An 18,073-nucleotide genomic window follows, 5' to 3' on the forward strand; every position below is an offset into this window, starting at 1 on the left:
ACCTTATTTTAGTCATCCATGTCTTTTTATAAAGCACCACTAAGAGTTATCTTGATCATATGATATAGAGCTGACTCTACTGCACTTTTTGATCACCGTCACTCCTTCCTTTTACAATTTAAGGGAGCCATTTCTCATGAATACTAGTGAAGAGGGGCATAAGACTGTTGTGTGTTCTTGGTTGTCAATGTCACTACATCAGGGATGAACACTGAAAAATAGAGGGCACACCTGTGTTAGATTCCTGTTTAATTTGAGATAGGAGGAACTAATTTTGTCTGAATCTTTGAGACACAGTCACAACTCTAGTTCAGATCTGGAGTCCAGATATAATCTGGACCAATCCTTCTGCTGGATGCCTATAAAAGGACACTGAAAAAGGAAGCTTTACTCCTTCTCTGATTGCTCTCACCTTGTTAGCACATCCATTCCTTCCCTAGCATTAGAGCCTACCTTCAGATTCCAGCATATACTGCAGATGGCTGACACTATCCAGCCTTGTGGACTGGTCAACTACTGGATTCTTGTACCTTTCATTTATAGCCAGACATTTTTGGATTAGCTAGAGCAAAAGCTGCAAGTCATACTAACAAATCCCCTTTCAATATGTGGAGAGATTAATTTTACAACTTCTCTTACTCTAGACTCCTGACTAATATACCAGGCATGTAGAGAGGACATTGTAGAGCACTTTGAGTTTTATAACAGCCTGAGCACAGTTATAAATTCACAATGGCCATTTCCCTTAACCATAAATTATCACCGGTACTTTCACTTCAGATGACTCCACATTCCTCCATTCACATCATGGTGTGCTAATCCATAGCATGTTTTATTTCTCATGTTATTGGTTATGGATAGTAAGTATAAAAAGATACAATTGTTGGCAGTGTTTGGCAAGTGAGCCTTCAACTCCATGGATGAAATAGTGAAGCACAGAGACATCTCTAACTTTGGAAGAGAAAGTGCTGAATGGCTTCCTCTGTGTCACAAGAGAGACTCCAGGAAATGAAACATTAGCCTCTGGTTAGTTCAGGAAGAACTAAGCAAGGATGCAAAGGCTGTGCACCATGACATCTGCAGTATCTTCTCTGGACATTCTAGTGTGTCCTGGAGAGGTCTTGGAATCCCGTGATGTCACTAGTGTTGTAGCAACACCAACTGACTTCAGGACATTTCTTCAGTGTCTATAAGGTTGACGTAGAGACATGTTCTCAAGAGTGAGGAGACTACTTGGGAGAGCACGTGAACAGCCTGGAGAGACCAGAGTGAAGGAGAAGGAAGAACGCACTAGGTCTCATTGGAAAACATGGAGAAATAAATGGTCCTGCGGGAGAAGCAGTGAGTTCAGGGATAGGGCTGGGAATCTCTCTGGCTAAGGTGGCTTTAGCCTTCCAAGGCTAGGGCTCAGGAACTGGGAGCTTCTGGGAGGCAATAGGCCTACACTGCTTCTTTGGGTTCCTAGAGAGCAGACCCAGATCAAGGATTCATGATGGTTAGCTTAGCAGAGTCAGGAATTGACAAGGCTATAGCACCCTTGTTGGGGACACTCTGGTTTCCCTCTGAGTGGGGAAGGAGGAACAGAAGAATTATTGAGATTTCAGTACCAGCCCTGCACTCCCCCCAGCAAGGTCCTTTATGGTATGTGCCATTAATAGCTGGGAAAGGACAGTGCCCTGGACAAGCCTGAGGTTCTCATACTTCACATGACAGGCAATAGCAAGGCAGGAGCCATCACATCCTGCTGCCTACCAGTGACCCCTAAGATTTCCAAGTTCCTAGCTGTTGTTGGCACACAGATCTCCAGTTCAGCCTGAGAGCTGTTAGAGCCAGTGGGCCTGGGCAGACAGTGTTCCCATCCTGCCAGCTGTGGGCGTCCTTTCTTGACTGTCATTGAGGATGGCTTTTGTGAATCAGGTGACTATGTTCTCACCCTACAATGGTTTCCCCATTATCATTAGAGTCTGAAGCATCGATCAAGTGACTCTGGCATGTGTACACCACCTGAGTGACTGTGACAGTAGCAGTTTTTCCAGGTTTGTCAAGAACAGGGCTGAGGGTTGTGAAGCCAAGGTCCATCCTCTGCAGATGTGAATAAGCCTGACTAATCTGTCCACTGTGTCACCTCAATCATCGAGACAGGAAACCAGCTGAATTCTGATTCCTCCAACTCCTTATAGAGACATGGGAGAACTGACATCCATGGAGGGGAAGACTCAAGTCCATTCTTTCAGAACTTCCTTGGGCAAAGTCTCATCTGTTGGACACTTCCTGAGAATACTTCAGTGCATCAGGTTTAACTGAGAAGAATCAGTGTGTAGAGTAGGCTCTGTCCCTTTTCTATTACAATTGGGTAATACTAAGATACCTAACCTTGACTAGCATGGCTTGTGACTCTGATATAACATCTGAAAGCACATAGTTTGCTCCACCGCACTCCTTTGTTCTGGGATCTACCAAGGAAATTTTGAAGCCACAGCTCAGATTTCTGGAGAATTTGCTATCCAGGCTGGGCACGGTACTAGCTCTTCATTTCAGGACCATCAGTAAATTGAGAAGTGTGTATTGGGGCTCTGTGAACACTATAAGGCAAAGGACACCTAATTATTTCCCCTCTTGTGCCCTTTGCCTGACCTTGCCATAATCTGATGAATATTGTTCTTTAAGCTGGATATGTCACCTTTCCTAAGGGCATGTGCAATGTCACATGTGGCTTCAGATCAAGGAATTTGACTTTTGTGTAGCTCTAGGTGAAGCTCCACATTAGTGACACACTACATACTCTCCTCATGATTGTGACACATTTGATTTTCTGAAAATGCTTTTACACATCTCTGTCTGACCTCTCCCTAGCTATTCATCTTTCCTCAAACTCGACTGCAGGAATGAACGAGACCTCTTCTTGAGAGTACTTGCTCTTCAGTCTGAGGGTTCACCAGGAGAGCCTTAGTCTTTGACATCTCCAGTCTGAGATGCAACTAGTTGATCACACATTTGTTAAAATCACAATGGCTGGATGTGTTCTGCTGATGATTTGGGGTAATTTTCATCATTAACTATGGGACATTTTCTTCATTCTGACAGAACACCCACAATCTCCTACCACACCCACATACAGTAACAGATTTGTGGATTCTCCACAATGTGATTGTTCCCATCAGGGGACTGACATTTCCTCTACATCTTTTCTTTGTCATACTATTGATTAGAGATCTCTAGAAGTGTTGATTCATTTCCTGGGACATGTTTGGAATTCACTTTCCAACTTCCCATACATGAAGTAGTGAACATATTCTAATGAAGCAGAGCAAGTTCTCTGACTGTGTAAGGAGCCGGTGCTTAAGGACTTTCCTTATGTTTCTGGGAAGGGTCCTTGGAAGGGCAACATGGGTTTTGTGGAAATGAAGAAGAGCAAGTAGGTAAGTGAGGGTTGCTGGAGGTGACTCTAATCGTTCTTTGGCTTGACATTCTATGGTGTCATGGAGAGCACCTTTGTATTCTCTGTGATGGCATAGGTGCTATGGAAACATCAAATGCCTGTGAATTATCTATTCAGTGCCCATATATGTTTTGTCAAGACTCAGCAGGCTGCTCTGGACAGAGAATGGATAACATGGTGATAGAAGAGAGAGGCAGAAGGAATCTGGCCTTCAGTCTCAGTGTAAATGTGGACAAATAAGTAGTTCTGGGGGAGCCACACTGAGTTCTCAGCAGAGGATGGGGAATTTCCTGAGGGAGGTGAACTAGAGCTTAGCCTTCTGGTAGAGGAGCTCAGGAGCTGGGAGCTTCTGGGAAGTAAGGACTTATCCTGTATCCCTGGCTTTCTAAAGAGCAGATCAGAGTCAGAAGATTCTGATGGTTATTTTAGGAGAGCCATGACTTGTGCAGGCTGCAGCTGCTGTTCTTGGAGCTCCTTCATTTTATTCTGACCTAAAGGGGCAAGAAGAACAGATTGACTAATTAGGTGACACTCTCTTGGTATGGAATTCTCAGTGGATTCCTTCAGATTCCATGGGAATCTGAGACCAACAGGAAGGGACGGAAACTAATGTAGCCATGCACCAAGGCCTCAGGGATTCAGGTTCTTTGGTCGTGGAGACATGTGATCAGGACCTGGTGCTATTAAGCTCTAGAGACAACAGGACCTACCTGCATCGCATCAGATATGAGCTAACACTGTTCTCCAAATCTACATAGCTGGGCTGCTTATGACTTCCAGGACCAGTGGGGCTACAATCGGAAATGGTGCACATGATTATTCACAGTGCTTTAGGACAAACACACAGCTCAGGGGCCCCACTTTGAGGATACCAGCCATGCTGTTTGGAAGCTTCACCATGCCTAGCATTTTTTCTTCCTCTGGTTCCATCTTGAAACTTAGAGTGGACTGGCTTGGCGCTACGCTATTGAATAATACACATTCATTTGCTTTATCCACCAGCAGGGACTACTGGAGAGGCATCATCCCAACTCTCCACCTTCACTGAACAGGATCAGCAGATGAAGAATCTGGAGAAACTCACCACTCAGTTACATCATATGACATGTGCGAGAAATGAACTACGTGGAATCCTGGCCAATTATGGCACCAAGGATTTGAACAACAGGTACTCATCATGTCCAGTTCTCTGCTGACCATCCTGACACCATAGTATCAATTTCAGGTTTCTTGAGGAACAGGAGGTTGAAATTCTAGGCTGTCCTCATGTGTAAATTGATGTTCCTGAGTGCATTCACAATGCATAATTGGAGCTGTTTTAGGAGTGAGATGGGGACACAGGCTGTTATGCTTCTTCTAAATGAAAAGCAGAGCCTGTGGCCAAAATCACAGTTTGGGGATAGGAACAGTAGTGTCTGAGCTCTCAGCATGCATTCCAAGATGCCTTGATAGGTGTTGCATTTTGGGAGAGGCCAGGTGCTGTGTGTCTGTGGTGTCTTTGTAATTGACAAGGATATGATTTTGTGCTCAAAGCTTTTGCAGAAACTGGAGGTGCCTGGTGGCTTTCATCCTTCTCAGTGTGTCACTTGAAGGCCTGGAACTCATCACTGTTTCTCTTTCGTCTTCTTCTCTACTCTGTGACAATACCCAATGTGTGTGTGCATGTCTGGGTCTGTGTTTGTCTATGTGTGTTTCTGTTTCTATGAATTTCTAGCAATCTGGCATCTGTGACAGGTACTGAGGATTTTACATTCTCACAGTATCCAGGTGATGGCACTTCTGAGGCCAGAAAATCCCATTTGAGCAGCAAACCTCCTGGACATTATGTTCACCCTGGAGGAATATTAGAATCCCTTGTGGAGTTTATAATGCCATCCTGAAGTTGGCATTCCTCCTTGGAAACATTGATTGTGTGCCCTGGTCCTCTGTGTAAGCTATAGGCATATGAGAATTAGAAACCCTGTTCTGAAGACAGGAGCAATGCCATCATAGTTTCCTGGTTGGTCTAGATATGTGGCACAGACTGCTGGGAAATTCTCACTGAGTTAATATCCAGCTCTAGACCCCCACAGCGAGCTCATGCAGCCTGGCTCCCTCTCTTTAGATCTCCTACCTCTTTTGGTCTGGAAACAGAACAGAAAGTTTATTAAGCACCACGAATTCCAACCATATAAGTGCCAGGCTGTAGCATGTATTGGGTGGTATAATCTATGACACAGCTTTATTCAGATAACCAATGCCACCTTGGCTCATGGAGTTCTTTTGTCTTGGGGCCATGCCCTACTACAGGATGAATTATGAGCTTGAGATGCTCACTATGGAGCATAACCAGGTGATGTCTGACATTCAGAAATTGCCCATGGAGATCAGTGATGCCTTGGACAAATGCAACAGGCTGACCGAGGAGACTGAATCCTTCAGGTAAGTGCCTGATTTGGCTTGGGAGGGACTGTTTCTTCAATTCTTTGAAGTGAACCGATGTGAGGGCTCTGGTTATAACCTGACTGCCTGTTCGCTAGCAGTCAGCCTTGTGGCCGTTGAACTTGTGCCTCTTGTACTCAGTTTTCCTAAGTGTAGAAAAACACAGAGGTCCTCGCACGTTTGTCCCACCAGCTCCAGGAGCCGTTAGATAGACAAATGGTGTGCACCAGGAAGGGGATGTCTGGCAGCCCAATGATTTTGTTGCTTGACAGGGACTTCTCAGAGCTGGTTTCCATGAGACCCCTAGATATAATTTATTCCATTTGGGACTTCTGCACTCATTCTATAGTGTTTGCTTCTAGCTGTAGATGCTTTACCAATACCAAGATGAGTTAAGTACAGGTGGGGTCTGTACTCTGTTCCTAGAGGCACAGCATCCGTTTTGGTACCAGGGTTTTCAGAAGTAGTTTGAGTCTTTCTGAAATTTGTTTACTGTCTAAATTATGCAATTTGATTAGTCTCAGAATTTTCTCTGCCTCTGAGTGATACTGGTTTCGCTACTGAGAATTCCATTCCTGGGCTGTCTGAGTACCTGGGACTTTTCAGGACTGGTAGTATTTGGAGATAGGGATTTCAAATGGTTGCTCGGTGCAACTCACCATATTTTGTGTGTGGTTCAGTTACTGCCATGGCCAGGTCCTAAGAGAATGGATTCAGCTGAAGAAAAACGTACATGCGTCAAGACTGAAGAACAGATTGCTGCGGAAGGAGCTGATAGAACTGCAAGAGTCCTGTGAGGAGGTGAAGAGGCTCTTTAAGGAGATCCATGGGAAGATCTGTGACCCCTGTGCTGAGCAGCATCAGGTAGGCTGAGGCAGCAGGGGAGGGCGGCCCACCTGTCAAGTATAAACCTAGAGACACCCAAGTAACCCTCTACCCATCCATCCAGACTCCCACAAACATACCATCTCATTGATCATTTATGTGATCATTCACAAGTTTCTCTGGAGAGTTATCCTCTTTTAAGAAACTCAAAGATTGGCAGACAGCTTTCAAGGATGCGAGCCCAGTGCCAATGCTAAGAGTGTGATTCTATATGTCAATGTTCTGGATGCCATGTAGACCTTTCTTCATGAATCTCTTTGGGTTCTCTTCCTTTTTTTTTGTTTTTTCGAGACCGGGTTTTTCTGTAGCTTTGGACACTGTCATGTAACTCACTCTGTAGACTAGGCTGGCTTGGAACTCATAGAGATGCCCGTTTCTGACTACCGCGTGCTGGGAATAAAGGCCTGTGCTCCACCACCCAGCATGTTCTGTCTCTTTGCCAACCTCGTGCTTCCCACTGACAGGAGGCCGACTGACACCTTGTCAGCCCCTTTTCTGTGACCTTGGTGGACATTTCTCCCATTCTGGAGCTTCCAGTCTGGAGCTGACTGGATGACCATAGATGTGGGAGGACTGTGACAGCTGCTCACTCACCATAAAGTCTTCTTCCCTTTATTCTGCTCACTTCTGATTTCTGTGGTTTGCGTGTGACCAGTGCAGCCATGTGGAAAAGAGTACAATGGTGTGTATGTCTGCAGGCCACATAATGAAATCCGGTGTTGTCCTGTCCTCTTCCCTCCTGTATTCCCCTAAGCTCAGGTCTTTCAGAGAATCTGAAAATTTCTGTCTTGTCTTTCTGCATGCCCAACACTCTTTGGATCTCATGTCCTCCTAGGTGCATCTTGTGTTGTTTCATCTATTCTAATTTAGCTCAGAAAGAGAGGAAGGATGTAGTAGGTTCTCTGTCATTTATTTACTTTTATTGTTTGATATTAATGTGTTTCTAACTATACAGATTTTTCTTTTTCTTTTTTTGAGACTGGGTTTCTCTGTATTGTTTTAGAGGCTGTCCTGGCACTCGCTCGGTAGACCAGGCTTGGTCTCGAACTCACAGAGATCCCCCTGCCTCTGCCTCCCGAGTGCTGGGATTAAAGGCATACAGATATTTTAAAATGAAAAGTAGACTTCTTTCCTTTCACTGCATAGAGGCAACACCACAACAAATGCCTGGTTTTTCTCTTTGCTGCACAACATGGAATCCACAGTGTATCTCCTTGCTGACTTTATGTTGCTGACTGTGCCTTTGGACAGATTCCCTCTCATCATTTTGCATAGTACTGCATTCCAGAAAATCACTGCAGCTGACATCACTGAGCTCCTTCTGAATGACATTAAGGATAATTCATATTATATGCAGTGTAACCAATTGAAATCTTCCTGGGTGTTGACCGTGGGTAAGGTTCCTTACCTTGAGCTGTCAAGGACTTCTGTGTTGGTTTGGTGAAGAGAGTATGATGGGCTAACCTGGTAACCTGTGAGATCAGTGAGTGTCAAGATGGATAAAGTTCACAGAAGGAAAAGTAAGTGCAGCCAGGGTAGCAGAGCCTGCCTGAGTCTAAGAGCCTTGTAGGAAGCAGAGAGGACCCACTACTCCCCTGCAGTAGTCCTCTCCCTGGCCATTCTAGGTTCGATAGTGTGTGTGTGTGTGTGTGTGTGTGTGTGTGTGCTGTGATGTGCATATCTGTGCATCTGTGAATGTATGCATGTATGAACCGCTCTGTGTGTGTGCATGTGTGAAAGCTGGCCTTTGCTTGTAGAGTAGTGTTGCTTTGTGTATGTGTATGTGACCACATGTGGGGGAGTCTGACAGGAAAGTGTGTGTGCCCATGTTTCCTAGATATGTACGGGTAAGTGTGTGTGTGTGTGTATTTGTAAAACCTGTGTGTGTGTATTTCTGGACATTTGTATGTTTACTTACACATGGAACACCTTTAATGATGATGGAGACCAATATATTGAGAAAGTACTGTGGCCACACACTTTGAATCAAACAAACATTGTATGCTGCTGGCCATTTATAGGTATGTCAACCTAGTCCCCCAGCACAAAAGGTCAGAAAACCTGCTGTAACTCATGATTTTCAGGTGTTTGTAGACAAAAATATTAATGTCCAAGGAAATCCTTGCAGCAAACCAAAGGAATATGGTACATGAAATTTAGGAGGAGGCCAATGTGGCAAGTCAAGGATTTCATTCCTTAAGAGATTCTGACTTGCAATGTGCTTCCAGCTGCCCCATGTCAGCAGGAGACCCCCAGCCATGCTGTGGTGTGAGAATGGGGCTGTCTCAGTGCACCCCACTGAGGCTCATGGTGTCTAAAGCACTCGCCATGTGCTGTGTCTGCAGCACTCAGTAGCTGCTTTTCTTCAAAGATGTTCACTCTGAGTTAAAATCAGCCTCATGGAGGGTTGGGAGAAATGAGGACCTCAGACATGGCTGGTGGTATTAAATGGTACAATACAGTGAGAAGGCACAGGAGAGTCTCCATAAAGTTTCACTGAAAGCCCCAGGTGACCCAGTGATTCCAAAACATGAGGTAGGTGTCCACAGAGAAGCCAGGGGATATCATGGTTGTAGCAGCATTCCTCAAAGTAGTTTTGAAGGAGGATAGATGTCTATCATGGATGAGTGAAAAAGTACAGTGGGGTTGAACTCTCTATAGAATGTTGTTCAGCATTAAGTAAAACTTGCCATCATTAGGCCTGACTTAGTCAGCCATTTGTTACTCAAACAACTCCCTGATCCAATCACCTTACAGGGAGGAATTGCTTCTTTGGGATCCTGGTTGTGGAGATTTTGTAGTTTCCTGAGCTCTTTGCTTTCAGGCCAAATTGAGACAGCCTGTGGTAAAGAGAGCTCCTTCTGGAGGAAGTGGCTCGCCTTGCGGGCAACTAAGAAGCAGTGGCCTGGTGAACTACCATCCAGTGGTCCTGTTCTGGGGAACATTCCTACACTGCACATCCTGGGGAATTTCCTAAGCATGATTGGCTAGCAGGACAGGACATCACAGGTCCACCTGTCTGTGCACTGTTTACAGGATAGGCACTTCACTGACTGACTGTCTATCTCTCATGCCCATTCTATTCTCATATCATCCAACTAAAGTTAATCTTCCAGTAGTATCCCTGGTGAGTGCTCTTATATTAGCATTAACTGGAACCCTAAACATGTTATTGCATTACAACAGGCTTGTTTGTGTGCATACATGTACTTATGTGTGTTCATGAGTTTATGGGTGTGCAACCCTCCACTGAGAGCACAATCTTCTAATGAACAGGAGGAAGTCAACATGGATGAAAGACTGAAGAGCCTGCTGAAGCAGAAGGAGCTGCTCACCCAGCAGAGGGACTTGACAGAAAAGCTGCAGGATCACTTCAACATCTCTGAGATGAGGTAGGAGCCAAGCTTGGAGGAACAGTTAGAACCATGTGTGTCCCGGTACCTGGATTCAGTCCTTCTGGGGATTCTTGCCATATGGAAGTCTCTCAGTCACAGCCTGGGAAAGAACACCTCAGGGTATTGTGCTGGCCCAGTCAACAAGAAATTCACAAAGAAACTCTTAGCAGTTTCTGGGGATTGTGTGCTCTTATTCCCTTCTGAGCTGTCTGGTATCTTCTTAGCACATTGCCAGCTGTGTCTCCCCACAAATCCCCGTATGTTTCCTAAACCTTGCAGGGGGAGGGTTAATTGTGGAGGACAGTGTGTGCTTCTGCCACTTTCCTTTATTCCTGAAGATTACATTATAGAGAAGTCCCTACCTTTGTGCAGATCTGTGTGCAGTTCACTCCTGCTGATTACAGGCTCTCTGCAGTGTGCATCTGTTTCCTGTGAAAAGATTTTTCTGGTTATAAGAAGATTTAGTGGTTGAGGATTTGAACCCAGGCAGGTTTCTGTGCTGTAGGAATAATCAGAGTCTAAACTTCAGTGTTGTGTAGGCTCCCCTAGAAGATCTACATTCAGTTTTCCAGGTTGCTCCCATTCACCTGGTATCTAACCAAGGCCATGCATATCTGTCCCCAACTGTTTCAGACACGCTACAGTGTTATTGTTTTTAAAGTAGTCTATCTGGGAACCTGGAGAAATGTGCTGTTCTTCTCTTGTCCAGCTGTGTAGTTCTCAGTTCAACTTCCAGCAGATTCTAAAATCTGAGAAAACAATCCAGGCCCAGGTGCACTCTGACCCTTCTCCCTGGGGGAATTCAGGGAAAGCCCTCAGCTGAAAGGAAGGTCATTCTCTCCTGTCCAGCTGGACAGAGCTAGTTCAGGCTCAAGAGCTGACAAAGCAGGTCCCCTCCACGACAGTTCCCCAACTGCTTCCTTCCTCTAGCTCAGACAAATCTCCAATCCAAGCTGGAACATGTCACAGCCCAGGAGGACAGCCTCCTGCAGACAGAGCTGCTGCAGCAGGAGCACTAAGTGTCACAGGCAAGTGGGCCACTTTTGCCTCCTGACCCCTGCAAAGTTGGCATTCATGGCGGGTGGGGACTCTTGACTTTGGCTTCCTCTGTGGCAATAGCCCTTGGTTTTGTCTAGCCTATGCCACAAACAGGCTGCTTCTGGGACTGACTGCATTTTCTTCTCACACAGAATCTCCTGACAGAACTGAGAAGCCAAAGAACACACCAACAACTTAGACTTGTGGCATTGTCCATCAAGGCTTCCTCCTCAGAAAATACCCTGCAAATCCCCCAGAACACACGGCTATTCTAGCTTTGCAAAGGCTTTTTACAATTAGCGACTGCAATCCTACCATGTGTCCAAGGCTAGCCACAGCTATAATTCTGTGCTATAAAATAGGCAGAAAGATTAAGTTAGTTTTTTAATTAAGCAATCTGTTCAGCTTAATTTTTTGTTTGTTTTTTATTGGGTTTTGTTTACTTTAGGATTTTTCATTTTCTTTGTTATGTTTTGAGGCTTTGATTTCATTTGCTCTTTCTTTTGTTCTTGTTTTGCTATTTTGCTAAGGCTATTTACTGTTTACATTGTTCTACCTTTAATCCTCTATTCAATAAAATGTCCATTTTTATTAATAAAAAGAGACTCTCCATTCTTAACTCTTAAGACAAATTTCTTTGTTCAGTATTACTCTAGGCCCTGATTCTGTGTAGCTGTGGCCCAGCCTGGCTGCTCTGGGTCTGAGTTCCTTTCCTTCTCTGCTAGTAGGTCTTGAGGGAAACTGACGAGGACAAAGAAGAAATAGACATCTTCATCCCATAGTGTTCTCCACACTAGGATCAAGGCCTCCTCAGAAGAAGACATCCTTTGTAGCTGTGAACTCATCAGTGTGTCAAATACCAACTCACCTCCAGGTGGTCCACTCCTAATCAGATCCATGGGTCTGGTGACTCAGTTCTCCTGAAGAAAAGAAAGCATCAAAAACAAGCTTGAGATACACTAAGCCTGAGACAAGAATTACTGAGAACCCTGACATTCCACAGCAGGAGGCCCCTGTGAGGTGTACAAGATGGAGGGTAGGGCTGTTGGTGACTAAGTGTTTTTCTGTCAGTTCACTGTTGATGGCTTTGGCAAGCTGATTGAATCCCTAGCCCTCCCTATGTGATGGGAAATCTGTCATGGAAGATTCTGTTGATGTTAAGTTGTTCCAGACAAAGAGATTTCCCATTTTTCATTCTTAAGAACAATATCTTTGGTCATGTTTGGTTTTTCACTCCTACAGACCCAGAACATCCTGTAACCCAAGAACTCTTGGGGGTCCAGCCTGGGCTACACAGTTCTCAGCAATCCAGGGCTACACAGAAGAATTGTGTTTGAATGTGAATGGTGTTGCCAACTCTTGACTGTATCCACTTGTGTCCATAGTGTATCCATATTATCATACATTTAGCTATCCCTAAAGTATACTATTCTGTATACACGTTTAATGAAATGATCATTTGGAACAAATTAATGAGAAACACATACAGTATTTCTCTTATGACTCTCAGGAAAGCCAAACCTTTACTAAGGCAATATGTAAAATATTCAAGCCCTGATTGCCATCCAGGCCATGACACTGATGTACTTCCTGGGATGCTGCCAAGGGCTATGTCTTCCTCCTTGTCCCTGACACAGCTGTGGGTGTCTGTGTTGAGATCTGTAACTCCTCCAGTCTATATCAAAACCTGTGCCTGTATTAGAGTCAAAGGGATATGTTGGGAGATTTTTCTCAACCTAGTCTCAGTCCCAGTGGACCGAATTCTCACCAAACAATTGGTTCTCCAAAGCCACTATTCAAGAACTACTCTGAGACTTAATATCTATTTATACTTGTGTAGACAATGGCTTAGGCTTTTCACTGACTGCCTCCCTCTTAATTACTAACTCTTAACTATTAATCTGTGTATCTCCATGTGACCTTATCACACCAGAGAATGACCAGGCCTTGCACCTTTTTGGTAGCTACATGGTGTCTGTCCTTTGTCTTTCTTTTCCCTGCCTCTTTCTTTGGAATTCCCACCTACCTGAAATCTGCCTGTCCATTGACCAAAACAGCTTTTTTCATTAACCAAGCATAGCAATACATATTTGTAACACACAGAAGGACCTCCCACATCATAAATGTGTCCCCACAAAGGCATGTGTCTTACGAGTGCTGTGATGCAGCTGAAAGCTCTAGAACACAAAGAAGCAAACTTCCCCAGGAGGAGTAGATGCCAGGAAATAATCAAATTGATGGCTGAAATCAATAAAGTAGAAACTAGGAAAACAATACAAAGAATCAATGCAACGAAGAGTATGGTTCTTTGAGAAAATCAACAAGATAGACAAACCTTTGTCCAAACTTACCAAACAGCAGAGAGTGAACATGCAAATTAACAAAATCAGAAATGAAAAGGGGGACATAACAACAGACTCTGAGGAAATCCAGAGAATCATTAGGTCATACTTTGAAAACCTGTACTCCACAAAATTCGAAAATTTAAAGGAAATGGATGACTTCCTGGATAGCTATCACTTGCCAAAACTAAATCAAGAACAGATAAGCAATTTAAATAGACCTATAACCCCTATGGAAATAGAAGCTGTCATCAAAAGTCTCCCAACCAAAAAAAGTCCAGGTCCAGATGGCCTCAGTGCAGAATTCTACCAGAAATTCAAAGAACAGCTTATACCAATTCTTCTCAAAGTGTTCCACACAATAGAAGCAGAAGGGTCTTTGCCAAACTCTTTCTATGAGGCTTCAATAACCTTGATCCCCAAGCCACACAAAGATACAACTAAGAAAGAGAACTTCAGACCAATATCCCTCATGAACATTGATGCAAAAATACTCAATAAAATACTGGCAAATCGGATCCAAGAACACATCAAAACAATCATTCACCACGATCAAGTAGGTTTCATCCCAGGGATGCAGGGATGGTTCAACATACGAAAATCCATCAACGTAATCCACCATATAAACAAGCTGAAAAACAAAAATCACATGATCATCTCACTAGATGCTGAAAAAGCCTTTGACAAAATCCAACACCCCTTCATGATAAAGGTCTTGGAGAGATCTGGGATAACAGGGACATACTTAAACATAATAAAAGCTATATACAGTAAACCAACAGCCAACATCAAACTAAATGGACAGAAACTCAACGCAATTCCTCTAAAATCAGGAACAAAACAAGGCTGTCCACTCTCTCCATACCTTTTCAACATGCTACTTGAAGTTCTAGCTATTGCCATATGACAACAAAGGGGGATCAAGGATATACAAATTGGGAAGGAAGAGGTCAAACTTTCACTGTTTGCAGACGATATGATAGTTTACATCAATGACTGAAAGAATTCTACCAGAGAACTCTTACAGCTGATTAACACCTTCTTCAAAGTGGCAGGCTACAAGATCAACTCAAGAAAATCAGTAGCCCTACTATATACAGATGATAAAAGGGCTGAAAGAGAAATCAGAGAAACATCACCCTTTACAATTGCCACAAACAACATAAAATACCTTGGGGTAACGCTAACCAAACAAGTGAAAGACCTGTATCGCAAGAACTTTGAATCTTTAAAGAAAGAAATTAGAGAAGCCCTCAGAAAATGGAAAGATCTCCCATGCTCTTGGATAGGTAGGATCAATGTAGTAAAATGGCAATCCTGCCAAAAGCAATCTACAGATTCAATGCAATCCCCATTAAAATCCCAGCACATTTCTTCACAGGCCTTGAAAGAACAATAATCAATTTTGTATGGAAAAACAAAAGACCCAGGATAGCCAAAACAACCCTGTTCAACAAGGCAACGTCAGGAGGCATCACCATCCCTGGCCTCAAGCTCTATTATAGAGCTATAGTCCTGAAAACAGCTTGGTATTGGCACAAAAATAGACAGGTAGACCAATGGAATCGAATTGAAAACCCGGGTATTAACCAACACACGTACGAACATCTGATCTTTGACAAAGAAGTTAAAAATATACAATGGAATAAAGAAAGCATCTTCAACAAATGGTGCTGGCATAATTGGAGACTGGCATGTAGAACAATGCAGATCGATCCATGTTTATCGCCATGCACAAAACTTAAGTCCAAATGGATCAAAGACCTCAACATAAATCCAGCCACACTGAACCTCTTAGAAGAGAAAGTGGGTGGTACCCTTGAACGAATTGGTACAGGAGACAGCTTCCTGAACATAACACCAGTAGCACAGACAGTGATATCAACAATTAATAAATGGGACCTACTGAAACTGAGAAGCTTCTGTAAGGCAAAGGACACAGTCAGCAAGACAAAAAGGCAGCCCACAGAATGGGAAAAATATTCACTAATCCCACATCTGACAGAGGGTTGATCTCCAAAATTTACAAAGAACTCAAGAAGCAAGTCTCCAAAACACCAAAGGACCCTATTAAAAAGTGGGCTGCAGAACTAAATAGAGAGTTTTCAATAGAGGAGTCTAAATGGCTGAGAGGCACTTGAGAAAGTGCTCAACATCCTTAGCCATCCAGGAAATGCAAATCAAAACAACTCTGAGATACCATCTCACTCCTGTCAGAATGGCTAAAATCAAAAACACCAATGACAATTTATGCTGGAGAGGATGTGGTGAAAGGGGAACACTCCTCCATTGCTGGTGGGAGTGCCAACTGGTTCAGCCACTTTGGAAATCAGTATGGAGATTCCTCAGAAAAATGGGAATAAACCTACCACAAGACCCAGCAACTCCACTCTTAGGCATATATCCAAAAGATGCCCATTCATACAACAAAGATGTCTGTTCCACTATGTTCATAGCAGCTTTATTTGTAATAGCCAGAACTTGGAAGCAACCTAGATGTCCCTCACCCGAAGAGTGGATAGAGAAAATGTGGTACATCTACACAATGGAGTACTATTCAGCAGACAAAAATAATGGAATCATGAGATTCGCAGGCAAATGGATGACACTAGAAGAAACCATCCTGAGTGAGGTAACCCAGTCACAAAAAGAGAAACATGGCATGTACTCTCTCATATATGGATTTTAGACATAGATCTGGGGAGTGCCAGCCTACAATCCTATGGCCAGAGAGTCTGGGAAACAGAAACTTCATTTAGTGGCTGATCGAAGAAGAGGCAGACTCCCTTGGTTAAGTACTGAGCTGAACTCAAGAAAGCCAGTAACAGAGAGGGAGGACTGATGATCAAAGGGATTAAGACTGGGCTGGTTTAACCTCCAGAAACAGCTGACCAGACAAAGGTTAACTCTTGAATCCCAGGCATCAGCCTGGGAATCCAGCATGGGACTGATCAAGACTCCCTGAATCTGGGTGTCAGTGAGGAGGCCTAGGTAATCTATTGAGCCTTGGGCAGCAGATCAGTACCCATCCCAAGTATACACACGGACTTTGGACTCCCATAGAACAATGTGAGGTGCATTCTCACCCTGAACTCTTGGGGAAGGGTCTAGGCCCTGCCCTATATGAAATGACAGACTATGGACACCCCCATGGAAGGCCTCACCCTCCCTGGGGAAATGAGGGGATAACGGGGGGTTGTGGGGAGGGCATGGGAGGAATGGAGGGAATGGGAGAGGGACCTGGAACTGACTTGTGAAGCAACCTTGTTTCTTATCTAAATTTAAACTGGAAAATAAAATTAAAAAAAGAGTGCTGTGATGCCACCGAGGACCATAGTGACATCTGACTCAGGACTGTTGCCAAGAACTTCGTCTGAGTCTAAGGGCCAGCAGTGGAGCCACCACGACATTGTAGATACCTGTAATCTGGGTCACCACCTGGACCATCCTGGGGCATGCTGTTGCTTCCTTGCTGATCTCAGTGACCTACATTTCCAACCAGGGTCATGGTGGTATTCATGGTCTAGGATCATGCCTGGGTCCATGTAGCAAATGCAGTCGGTATCTGTGTATGTCCGTGACCTGTGTTGCCAAACAAGAAACACATATAGAGATTTGGGTTACCATATAGGAACATGTTAGTCTCCAAGGGATGTGCTTCTGATGAGGTCATACAGATCTGAGTGACCTATGTTGCCAACAGGGTCCATAGTGTCCTCTGGGCCTAGGCTGCAGTCAAAGGCCATGTCTGTATCCTTTGCCCTGCCAGAGTCTGTGTTGTTGACATCAGTTTCTCCTGGTACCACTGAAGACAGGATGGGGATGTACAGAGTGAAGCACAGCCTTCACTGGAGGCAGCACTAGGAGGATCTGGACCCGCCCCTCCCCAACTGTAGAACTCAGGAAACTGAGTCCTGTACCTGAAATGAGCAGCACAGTAGATCTAACACTGTTGGCAGCAGTCAGGAGAGCTGGCCATGAGGGCTATAAGAGCAGAAGAGGAGAGTATTTCCCATTTCTTCTACCTGGAGTGGTAGGAGAGTTGCTATCTGGGGTATGAGAAGAGAAGATTCAGTTCTGCCCCTCAACAACTGCAGCAATTAGGAGAGTGTTCCTGACACTTCAACTGGGCAAGACAGTAGAGCTGGCCCTATGTGGTCTGTGTGTTTGAGCCAGATGTGATGGTTTGAGGTCAGCAGAATTGGCCCCTCCTTCTAATTGCTGTATTGGGTGAGTAACTAGTACAGTGCTGGAAAGCTCACCCTGATAGTGAAGACGGGGGAAAGATGCAGACTACCTCACCTAGCTACAACTCAGGACCAGAACCAGGACTATGAGTTATCCCACCCAGACATCCTCTTCATCTCTGAACTCTGGAGCCTGTGAAGGGCTGGGATCTGCAAACCCAAAGCTTCAGGATCTCCATGACACAAGGCATCAATTGGATATACAAGAGGAGTCCCAGTGAGCATCAATTATTTTTAATGTAATAGAAGCCAGAGGTGTGGAACATTCACAAGAAAAGATGTATAGACTAAAGTGTATGGTGTGTG

The 18,073-nt window shown here is 44.3% G+C and overlaps 1 protein-coding gene and 1 long non-coding RNA gene across 4 annotated transcripts; one reads left to right on the forward strand and one right to left on the reverse strand.

Moving 5' to 3' along the window:
- The first annotated feature begins 1,144 nt into the window (after positions 1-1,144).
- On the forward strand, positions 1,145-11,785 carry LOC121137936. 3 transcript variants are annotated; one of them, XM_040740817.1, is made up of 7 exons: positions 1,145-1,341; positions 4,442-4,607; positions 5,729-5,860; positions 6,541-6,724; positions 10,022-10,137; positions 11,071-11,168; positions 11,331-11,785. In XM_040740817.1, exons 1-7 carry the CDS (start codon positions 1,209-1,211, stop codon positions 11,375-11,377), a joined length of 876 nt encoding a protein of 291 aa, XP_040596751.1. In that variant the 5' UTR covers positions 1,145-1,208; the 3' UTR covers positions 11,378-11,785. The 3 variants fall into 3 exon arrangements, with proteins under 3 accessions (XP_040596751.1, XP_040596753.1, XP_040596752.1); XM_040740819.1 differs by lacking the exon at positions 1,145-1,341 and adding an exon at positions 3,521-3,661; XM_040740818.1 differs by lacking the exon at positions 1,145-1,341 and adding an exon at positions 3,521-3,661 and having other exon boundaries at positions 4,445-4,607.
- LOC121137937 lies at positions 10,106-17,097 on the reverse strand. The gene is made up of 4 exons (XR_005875196.1): positions 16,940-17,097; positions 12,047-12,098; positions 10,503-10,569; positions 10,106-10,240 (listed from the first exon to the last, which is right to left on the reverse strand). It is a non-coding gene; the product is annotated as an uncharacterized LOC121137937 (long non-coding RNA).
- Positions 17,098-18,073: the final 976 nt, after the last annotated feature.

The sequence above is a fragment of the Mesocricetus auratus genome, unplaced genomic scaffold, assembly GCF_017639785.1.
Source record: "Mesocricetus auratus isolate SY011 unplaced genomic scaffold, BCM_Maur_2.0 Super-Scaffold_100799, whole genome shotgun sequence".
Classification (NCBI taxonomy): domain Eukaryota; kingdom Metazoa; phylum Chordata; class Mammalia; order Rodentia; family Cricetidae; genus Mesocricetus; species Mesocricetus auratus.

Coding starts and splice junctions, on each gene's coding strand:
- LOC121137936 (XM_040740817.1), top strand. CDS start 1,209: ATGTTCTCAAGAGTGAGGAGACTACTTGGGAGAGCACGTGAACAGCCT. Junction 1,342..4,441: donor ATGGTCCTGCGGGAGAAGCA/GTGAGTTCAGGG, acceptor TTTATCCACCAG/CAGGGACTACTGGAGAGGCA. Junction 6,725..10,021: donor CCTGTGCTGAGCAGCATCAG/GTAGGCTGAGGC, acceptor TCTAATGAACAG/GAGGAAGTCAACATGGATGA.